This window comes from Nanorana parkeri, unplaced genomic scaffold (assembly GCF_000935625.1).
Source record: "Nanorana parkeri isolate BGI_ZX_2015 unplaced genomic scaffold, ASM93562v1 scaffold228, whole genome shotgun sequence".
In the NCBI taxonomy this organism is placed as follows: Eukaryota; Metazoa; Chordata; class Amphibia; order Anura; family Dicroglossidae; genus Nanorana; species Nanorana parkeri.
The window spans coordinates 616,552-627,548 of record NW_017306496.1 but is presented as its reverse complement, the minus strand read 5'-3'; the positions used below and the strand labels follow the sequence as shown (position 1 = coordinate 627,548).

The following is a 10,997-nucleotide window of genomic DNA, read 5'->3' as shown; positions in this document are numbered from 1 at the left end:
AGAATCAATAAATGATTACATCACAGCAGTTCCTAGAGTTTTCGATAAAGGGCAGATGTATCATTACACATCATTCTCACAGCAATATCTGCCCTTCTTTGGCCACCAAACACATTTTATGGCTTTGCATCGTGCAAGGAAGGGTTACAACACATCAGGTTATTATTTTCCCTTAACTTCCTGTCCTGGAGAAAGGAGGCAAAAGCTTCCCAAAGCGAGAGGAATTCCCATCTTAGATAGTAGTCACTGGAACATATTGTATGTCCCCAGTGGATAATTTCCTCACATTGTCTCAGTGATAATGGTCACCAGGACAAAGCGAGGTAAAATCTCCCTAGCCAGGTCATGGCTAGCAAAAAATTTAAATAATCAAATCCAATACAATTAGGGCTTATAGGAAAATTTGAATACACCATGAAAAGTCATAGCACACTTCAGTTCCAAGCTGTGCTTCAATGCAGATTATCAATACTCACCTCACGCATATTAGCTTCCAAAGTGCAAATATATTGCCAGAGAAGGGCCTGGGCTTTTACATCCAACCACTGCTCCCGGTTTTCTGTAGATTCTGGGACAGACTCCAGAAGTCGAAGGCAATCCTGCACTGCATCTAGAGCGGTGCTAAAACAAAGACACAATAAAGTTAAGCGGAAGGTCTCACGGTATCTGAAAAATTAAAATCTTTCTGCAATATTACTGGATTCCATTATGAAGTGATGTAAAGGTGGCCATACACTGTACAACCATCGTAAGACCTTAGTCTTGCGATGGTTGTAAAGTGATTAAAAAAAACGTACGATCTGCCCATCTTGGACAGGCAGATCGTACTCTCGATCATCGCAATCTTCCGATGACCGCAATGCTGAATGGGCAGTGTGCGCGTGCGCACACCGGCCCGTTCGGCATTTGTCTCCCGAGCACCGTTCAAACCAGCCGAAAATCGTACGATTTTCGGCTGGTGTTCTAGCGTGCTCCTTAAAAGACGTGTGACCGTACAGTAGAACCGGTCACACGTCTTCGTTCACACTGCTCGATTCTCGTACGAGAATGGAGCAGTGTATGGGCACCTTAAGACCTGGTTGCCCTGGATCTCTACTCACATGTCCACTGATTGTGTCTGTGCTTACATTATACGATGAACTGTGCCAATTTTTCAGGTTGAGGCCGCCTCAGGCTCCCTTGTTTCTTATTCTATTTTTCCTTTTCTTTGCACTGTTCTGCTTTTATTCTTGTTATGTCTTTCTCATTTTGTGACATCTGCCTGGGTGGGCCCTAGGTCTTCTTTTGTGCCTTATGGGGTCGGTATGTACTAATCTCAGTTGCACATGTGGGTCCAGTAGTGTTTGCTGAATTGCCAAGATAACTATTATATAACCGATATGTACTGGTTTATTGAATTGTGACCTATTCCTTCCACTGTCTATTATGATGTACCTCTTCATACATTTTAAACTTTAATAAAAAAATATTGAAAAATAAAATAAAAGGCAATAAAGCAACATGCTTAGGCGTATTATATTAGCTTTTAAACTAAAATGACAAAATGTTTCCTGTGCCAACAAATATTTTTAGCTAAATAAAAAAACAAAAATCATATGCTTTTGGCTTAATTTGTTGCAGTCTTCGCTGTCAGGTAACATACCATTCAGTCTGTCCTGAGTAGTCATGATAACACAAAACCTGGGCTAGCTCAAGCAGGAATGGGGCACGATGATGATGTAGTTGGCTGTTCTCAGCACACAGCTCCAGCAAATCACAAATAGTATTATAACGCTCCTGCCCTGTATCACCATGAACAGATTTGTAGCCTTTAAGCTCTTCTGCAAGTAGAGAAACCATCAGCTCTGGATCCACAGGGTGATCAGAGAAGCCATCCTTCAGCGTTCTATATATCACAAAGGTAAATGCAGAATGGCCTCATATTAGATTGACAGTAGAATCATTAAGCTCCATCAGCTGAAGACATCTTGCGGTGACTAATTACTTACTGCAGTCTAAGATCTTCATCTCCATTCTTTGCACCATCAATTTTGAGTCGGACCCAGACTGCAACAGGCTCGGCCATTTGCTGCAAAACGTGACCTTGCAAAGCTCGTAGCCAGAGAGTCACAGCTGTGAGGCCAAGAGCCGTGTAACCAGCTTTCCGGTAACTCTCTACATGCAGCTTAAAACAACGGTGCAGCTGAAAGAAACCAAACAAGTTAGCATGTAGCCACTAATTAAATGGCAGGCTGTGTAATACTAAACAGCAACAGGTCGATATGCTTTTATAAGGGTCATTATTCAATATCAGCAGTTCTTTACTTACTAAAGTTAGCCTTTTATTTTGCCTTAAGAGCCAAATACTTAAGCTGGCCATACGTGTGAATTTGGCCGGTTGTCGATGAACCTTACGAATTTCGCACAGTGGGTACTGCCGTCAGCACCCGTTCGGCCGGCATCCCTTGACCAGCTGATTGAACGAGGCGGTCGAAAAATCTTTGAACGAACAAGGCAGGCAGCCAATGAGCTGCCGGCTCTGTTCAGGTATTCTGACATCGGCAGATTCTTCAATCAATGCTCGTATGCGTTGAAGGAACCGGTTATATTTTCTTTGTTCAGCCAACAGGTTAAAACAAAGAAAATTTTACAGTGTATGCCCAGCTTTACTGACCCCCTAATCAGTGATGTGGAGACTGACACAGCAAATTCCTGCTAAAGATGCCTATGCAGTTCTATGAACAGGGAATGGAGAACCTTTAACAACCAGTCTATCTCACCATGTACTGAACTAGACAAAGCTCCAATAACTCTGAACAAGAGGAAAGGTGGAAAGTGCAGCAATTTACACTAGCACCCCACTTGGGGAACAAAATACTCAATCTGAGTGCAGAACCTCCTTTAGCTACACTTATTTGGCTTGTGTAGTTACCAGCAAGCACAATTCTCCAACCCATGTCTTTAAAGGAGAACTATGGGATCAGGGCTTTTCCCCATAGTTCTCCTTAGGGTAACGGGAGGACACAAACTAGCTTCCTCCCGTCACCCTAAGCTCAGTATACCGCGAGCTACAGCTCGCGGTATACCGAGACACCGCAGCTGGAGCGGATCCCGTCATCGATGTCGAGATCCGCCCAGCTGTGTGAGTGACAGCTGGCTCTGCCCATCTAGAGGAAGAGCCAGCTGTACACGCCCCCTCCCCCGTCCGTTCTGCCAGTCAGCGCTGGTGGATCAGAGCGGGGAATTCAGCCCCTCCCCTGTCACGGCAGAAAGTCGTGACAGGATCGAGAAGTAAGATTCAGTCAGACAGTGAGCATTTTTATAAGGAGGTCAGCAATACCAGCTGCCATATTTCCCTCAGTACAGGATTGCTTCAGGTTACAGATGAGGTGTGATCTACAGAATAATAAACATATTGGACCCATTGCTCCCATCCTCATGAAAGTATTGATCATAGGAGACCACATGTACCCTTTCCACAGCCAATTCAGGTTCGCCCTCAGGACGTGCCGCTGCAAGATATTCACAAAGCGGAGACACCAGGTCAGAGGCTTCCTTGTATTTCTTCTGGCTATAGAACCAGTAGGCCAAATTATGCACACATGATGCTGAAGAGAAAAAAAAAAAAAATACAAAAAATAAATGAATAATGAAGCATTGCACTACAGCAAAACGCAAGTGAACACACAATGAATACCAAACACTTCCAAATGTTGAAGGGGTTGAGTGGCTCCCTGGGGGTCAGTGAGGTGCATGCTGGCCAAGACCACCTTTGTTTTCCAAAACTTTATGGAACCATCCCAAGCAAAGAGTTAGGAATAAAGATTATGAAAATAGGTAAGAAAATGTCTGCTATTGGGGAACCAGGAATATAGTTGTCCTCATCTTTACTTCGGGCTAAGGCCTTGTTCACACCAAGCGCATTCCAGGAAGGAAATTCAAAGGAACATGGCAGACCAGAAGGTATAGAGGCCAAATGCAATGATTATATTTCTTGAATTAGAATACCCAAGTATTTAAATTCTCAAAAGTTATACTCGGTAACACTTTTAGGAACTACCTGTTATGTTCAAAAATTCTGCTGCATCTTGACCAGAAAGCCCATTGACCGAAGCCAGCATTTTGCATACTGTGTCTTTACAAGCGTCGACAATAGAACACAACTCATTAGTCAGGCCCTGGGGAAAAATAAGAAAAGTAAACATATCACACATTCATTTCTAAAGAAACCAATTTACACTTTAATGTTATTAAAATGTACCTTTGTAAATCAATTAGCATTCAGTTATAATTTACTTATTTCCTTTAAAATAGAAAATGAAAAGCATTTTTGCACGGTTTTTAAAGGCAACTCCTAAGACAGTCTTTGGAGATGACATAGAATGAAGGCAGTACCTGCCACTTACTAATCAGCCCAATAAAAGCTGGGCTTGTATAAATATTTCCAGTAAATGAATGGTAGTACAACGGGTACTGTGAATGCAATAGTTTGTTATAGGATATCCAAAAGGGGGGGTTTTGTAAATCACATCATATAGTTTTACAGAGGGACATAAAGAATAGAGAGACTGCAGAAACACCTAGAGAATTACATCAGTTTTTCTCATCGGAGTAGAATAGCGACAGCCAGCTTTGCAATTACAAAACCTACCAGGTAAACTACACTGAGATACACAGCACAGAGTGGGCTATGCAGGAAAATGAAAAGACTCCAGGCTCAAGTCACTTGGCCCAGACCACATAATACCCATCTATAGTGCCCTGATGTTGCAACGCAATTCGTTCAAAGGATATTAAACGATCCAACTCCTTAGTCCACACTGCCACAGGTGGTGGAACAGGGGTTACACAGTGCAATGCAAGCACCTGGCAGGCAGCAAACAGTGCTCTGAATATAGCAACAACAGTTAAAACAAACCCAAGTCAAAGGACTCAGACACCCAATATGCAGGAAAGCGAAATGTTGGGGATAGACGTTGCAACTATGTATTTAAAAAAAAACCATGACTTCATGCCAGTATCATTTCAATTTGGGACACCATCATAATAGATTAAATTAAAGAACCAGGTTCAAGACCACATTTCAGGCATCTCAATTCATCTAGGAGACCAATTTTATGAGGAAATTCCGGGGTGCAATTTGTTCTATATAAAATTAATAACTGGCTTAGACGATCAGAAGCCGACACCATGTGCCATATGAAAGGCCTCCTCCCAAACCCCATCCTCCTCTATTTCCCAACCCATTCTACATTTCAGTGGATATTTCTGTAAACAAAACTGGAAATAAATGAAGATACATAGATACCTAGGGAGGCACAGTGGCGTAGTGGTTAGCACTCCTGCCTTGGTCCTCAGTTCAAATCCCAGTCAGGTCACTATCTGCAAGGAGTTTGCATGTTCTCCCTGTGCTTGCGTGGATATCCTCCAGGTACTCCCACACTTCAAAAGACATGCTGCAAGCTGGTAAATAAGCCCTAATTTGTATGCATGTGAGATAGGGACCTTAGACTGTAAGCTCCTTGAGGGCAGGGACTGATGTGAATGTGCAACGGTGTAAAACGTTGCGTAAATTGTTTGCGCTATATAAATACCTATAATAATAGAAATCGCGCCCTTCGTAGAAGTAGCATGAAAAAAAGCACATCTAGAACTTTAGCGGGGCAAACCATCACACCACCTATCCCCAGGTAGATAATGCAAGTCTAAGCTGTAAAACTGATTGTTATGCAACAAATACACTGACAGTAAATGCTGAAAGGATTGAAGGGCCAAAGTATTTCAAGATTGTTTTAGGTTTATTTTACCAGCTAGCAGTATGCAGCACTCCTGTTTGCCAAAGCGAGTCCACGCACCTCCTAGAAACAAGGCATCCTTCCCATAATACCAGTTCCAGATTACAAAAGCAATTGACCACCCACCCAGCCTATGGTCTAGCTGTAAAAATGGGACAGCATTATTTCCCCCTCCTCCCCCCAAACATCAAAGGGTGTTACTGATGTCTAGTCCTCAGGCCTAAATTTATCAGCTTCTGGTTAACCTGTCATTTGGATATCTCAAATTTTTTTAAAGGAAATATCTTTAGTACACTGTTAATAGAAAAGATATATATATATATAGATATAATGTATGTTCAATAAAACCCCCAGCCTGAACTGTACCTGCAGGAAACCTGTGCTCTAGAACGCCTTACCTTAGAGCTTTGCAAGAATGAGCACGCCACATTAGTAAACTGCTGTGACACTAGACAGAAAGAAATATTATATAATGGATATCTTCACGTCATCTAGTGGTCTGAAATGCCTATGAACACGGTGTAATAAAACATAAAACACAAGCAACAAACCCTGGCTATGATAGAATAATGCCACCCCAGTCTGTAACAGGAGCCAAAAGCATTAATGTACCCAGTGGTGTATTTATGCATTTGGCTGCCCTAGGCAAGCCAAGCTTCGGCTGCCCCCGGCACCTTACTAGCACCCCCCTCCCCCCCAGGGGGTGCTGGAACTCTACCCCCCTCCCCCCCAGGGGGTGCTGGAACTCGTTTTCTGAGTCACGATCCCATCCGTCGGCTGCGCTGTCCGGCTCCATCCGTCCTCCCACCCTCTTAACAAGCAGGCAAGCCGCCCTCCACTCCTACACAGACGGGCTCCGGCTCGCCCCTCCTCTTCACAACATAGGCGTTTGACTACGGCCGCCCCCCAGGAAGGTGCCGCCCTAGGCAAACGCCTACTTTGCCTCGCGGTAAATACGCCCCTGAATGTACCATACATAGCTACATATTGGGAACACATAGAAAAAGCACAATTACTGCAGAGATCAGGCCATTTGCATGGGTACTTGCCTTAAATACAATCTTCAAAGAAAACACTAGAGATGTGCATTCAGTTTGGAGAGTGTTTATTATTTGGGTTTGACCTTTTAACCAGTAGAGTTGTCAGTTACGGGCAAAAAAAAAGGGAGGTACCGGCAAAATCACAATGGTGCCACTCAGGGGCTCCAAGCCATCGTTTTTGTTCTATACAGGCCTGAGAAGAATAAATACTGTCAACTTTCTATTGCTGTCCATGACCCCAGTGAGGAAATTTAATGACCCCAGTGAGGAAATGTAACCTCTCCTTCTGACAGCAGGGTAACAAATTAGGGGAGCAGTTTTCACAGGAACAGTAACAATTGCCAGACAGCGGTGCCTCCCATGTTTATTGAAAAAATAAAACAAAAAACAGAAACCCAACATCTATCCCCTCCCCAATCAAAGACATGCTGGAATTGTACTTGAGAGCAGCTAAGCTCAAATGTTGTTCTATACCTAGTCTCTATGGTAGACAACATACATACCATAGACACTTGCTTATCCAGAAGTTTAAAATGCATATCAAGAAACTTTCTCAGGCTGAGCAGTCTGCGAGCACCCTGAGTTTCTGAATGTCCAACATGTTTGAAATAGCCATCTAAAGAGGAAACGGTGAACTGACAGCAAGTGCACAGAGCCTGGCACTGCCAACCTTCCCCAGAACCGCAGGCTTCACCAACATCTTCTGCAATTTCCACTAAACGTTTCTCAACCTCACGTGGCTTCTTAGATTCCTGAATTTCTATGGAGAACTTTAAAAGTTTGAATCCAGAGAGGCAGCATCTATCAGACGCATTCAAACTTGCAATTGCTTGTTGGACAACCTCTTTGCTCTGGTCAAAGCAGCTGCCTTTACAGAGAACACGAATCCTCTCCACTGTCAATTCCAACAGGCATTTAGCCCATGAGTGGGTCAAAGTTCCAGATCCTTTTAAGGGTTTTACCAGCAGTTCTTCTATACTCTGACTCAGAAAACAGGCATCACTCTGACTGCAAAGCATGCTTTTGGATTCAAAGGCTACAATAGCACACTTGGCATGCTGATGTGTTGTAATGGGAGATCCAGCATGTGAATTGGTCTTTTCCACCAACATGAGAAATCTCAGAGCATGAAGTCGAAGGGATAAAGCCTCTCGGTTGAAAGGACATGGACCCCGCTTTTGCTCTTGTTCAATCACAGCTTTCCATAGACACTGGAAGCTACTTTTAGCTACTGCTAAATATTCGCCATTATTCTGCAGCTCTGGAGGACATCTACTGAGGTAGGAGTAAAGAAGATCCGACAGTTGGATGCAGGGTTTATAAGAGGATTCCCGTGTAGAAACATTTTTCAGAAGATGAAATTGGATCTTCTCCAGGTAGAATGGTGTACGCTGGGCACCTGAGACATGGAAACCCCGACTTGCAAGTTCTGCCAAGGGCATCAAACTACTTAAGTGTGGACCAAGACAAGAACTCTCTGCTACCCAGTGATTACAGGCACGAAGTACACGGTCACACACAACTCGTTGATCTGACAGCTGATCTGGCTTTGAGGGATCACTTGGGACATCTGACAGGCAGGACTAGAAGACAAAAAAAAAAAAACACATTGCATTAGAAATTTGTTTTTATAAAAATCGAACAAAATTAGAGTTCAGACAAATATTCAGAAGCTTCCCCATGAATCTCGAAAAGCTTCCCCATGTTGGGGGAAGCTGTACGCTCAGATTTGTAAGCGCCACAAGATAGATAAACTTGTATTTTTGACATAAGACCAGGTCAGAGGACCATTATATACCTTTTGAAGAATGGTGGTGGGGAGGGGGGATTGGGAGGGCTACGTTTTTCATTATGGTTCGTGGATGTGGGCGGGCGGAGAGTGTGAGGCGGGAAGGAGGTGCGGCGTGTAGAGCGTGGATGCGGGCGGGTCTGGCAGCGGTGAACGTGAGTTGGGGAGGAGGTGCGGCGCGCGTTTGTGGACCCGTGAACAGGGCCAACTGATCGGAAGCCGATTAATCGATTATTGAAAAAGTTGACAACTTTTTCAATAATCGATTATAATCGATTATGTCGATTAGTTGTTGCAGCCCTATTGGACACTAGTAAGACATATAGTTCTCAGCAACTACAATAGAGAGCTTTCCCTATTACAGCACCCATCTGCCTCAGAGATAAGCTGAAAAACTCAAGGAGGAAGAGAACACATTGTAATAGCCACTGTGGGACAGGATAAATGAATGTACTTGGTGACATAACGTTCCAATAAACAAACTCTTTGGACTGCAATACTGGTGGTGTGCCGGTGACATTTATTCATCTTTATGCTGTGTGGCGGCACCAGCCGCAGGTCACTACAAGCACCCGCCCTCATTCAATTTTGGGTTTGTCCGGTAAGGAGTGCGACAACGTTATGTCACCAATCTTTTTGTTTGTCCAATGAATGTACTTATCACAAGGCAGCTTGATCAAGCTACTTTAAAGCGGACCTTTACCCCCCTTTCACTAAAAATCACAGCAGCTTGCAGCTCTTACATTCATTAGTTAAACTTGTTTATCCATTTACTTACAAATAGAGTTCAGCTACTTCCTGGTCCACTTCTATAACAAATTATGTAATGTACCAAAGCATTGCATCTTGGGAAGGTTACATCAGCAGAGCATTGCTGTGAAATCTCATCTGTAATCTTACAAGATCTCAGGGAAAAGGCATTTTCCTCCCCTGAGATGTGTATAGTCACATGTGCCAGATTTTTAGGAGAGAAAAATAATAATCTAGTAATCTGCCCTTAGTAAACATGGCTACTGTCAGAAGACTGGGGCAGAAAAGAGAAACAAGGTATGCAAAGAATACAAAACAGACAATTATGTAGAAGTACAGTATGTGTTTGTAGATTGTCATTACTAAACATATCTAAAAAGGTGTTTGTTATTTTAAAAAAGGTACGAGTAAAAAGGTCCACTTTTATTTATTTAATGTGGTTGATGTGTTTCCTGTTGCAGGCAGGCGGAGCCTATATCTCGATGGCTGTCCTGGAAGATGACTGGGGAAAAAAGTTTAGAACTAGGATTTTTCAGTATTGTTTTCAATATGTTGTCAACTCCAGACATCTCTACATTCCAAGTATGCATGTTTTAGACACACAGCCTTTGCATTTAAACACAACACATGTAACATCACAGTTGCTAAATAGTTAGTACTCTTGCCTGGGTCCAACTTTAAAAACACTATTTGCATGTTTCTGCGTGGTTTCGCAACAGATGCTTTGGTTTTCTCCCAAAATACTTACTGGTAACTTGACTAGCTGAGTCTTAAGGTCCACACACACCTTACGATAATCGTACGAAAATCGTGGGAAATCCCGCGATCGTACGATTATCGTAAGGTGTGTGGAAGCCGTGCGACCTCTACTACTGTAAGGTCGCACCACTTTAAACTAACGGACATGTTTCAAAACCCGCCGAGCATCGTACAATGTTCGGCAGGTGTGAAGCATGTTCGTGAGATAAAAGCCAGACGGGCCGGTGTGCGCAAGCGCACACTGCCCATTCGGCATTGCGGTCATCGGAAGGCCGCCCCTCAAGGGGCGTGACTTACGATCATCACAAGTACGATCTGCCTATGCAAGATAGGCAGATTGTACATTTTTTTTTAAGTACCTTACAAACATCGCAAGACAAAAGTCTTGCGATGGTTGTAAGGTGTTTGCAAAGTCTGCAGCTGAAAAAATATTAGCTCTTTTGAATTAGGTGCACTTGTATAGTCAAAAGGAAATAGAATATGAATGCAAGCACATCAATAAGAAACCTGTCAGTCATTGAGGTGTGCCTAAAATTAAACCAATATCATTTGTCTGGCACTTGAGCTGCCTGCATCTAATAGTAGAAGGACCAAAAAAAGAACATGGTAGTGAGGGAGGGGGGAATTATGGTCTGGTTAAGGAATGTCCTGGTTCGTGTTGAGGGTCGGGCTAACCCATTGGTATGCGGACATGAGGTGAGCAAGGAAAAGTTGTTTCAAGACACCTTTTCTGCTTTCCCAAGAACGATGCATTTTCCTGGAACCAGTATGTGGTTTGCGGGTCAAATGAAGGCAGCTGCCAGTGGAGTTTATTAGCTTTTACATGCAGCACCTTTAAACAGTAGCTGTACTTTTATAATGCAACCCCTATACCGCCCCCCCCCC

At 43.3% G+C, this 10,997-nt stretch overlaps 1 protein-coding gene across 1 annotated transcript in view; it reads right to left on the bottom strand.

Moving 5' to 3' along the window:
• ESPL1 (extra spindle pole bodies like 1, separase) overlaps positions 1 to 10,997 on the bottom strand; it is a 35,933-nt gene that overhangs the window by 24,128 nt on the left and 808 nt on the right. The window contains exons 2-9 of the mRNA XM_018556205.1: positions 7,255 to 8,397; positions 6,166 to 6,214; positions 5,200 to 5,210; positions 4,040 to 4,142; positions 3,451 to 3,587; positions 1,989 to 2,182; positions 1,643 to 1,885; positions 477 to 621 (exon numbers count right to left, since the gene is read on the bottom strand). Of these exons, the coding sequence (XP_018411707.1) occupies positions 477 to 621; positions 1,643 to 1,885; positions 1,989 to 2,182; positions 3,451 to 3,587; positions 4,040 to 4,142; positions 5,200 to 5,210; positions 6,166 to 6,214; positions 7,255 to 8,397 (2,025 nt within the window). The remainder of the gene's footprint in view (positions 1 to 476; positions 622 to 1,642; positions 1,886 to 1,988; positions 2,183 to 3,450; positions 3,588 to 4,039; positions 4,143 to 5,199; positions 5,211 to 6,165; positions 6,215 to 7,254; positions 8,398 to 10,997) is intronic.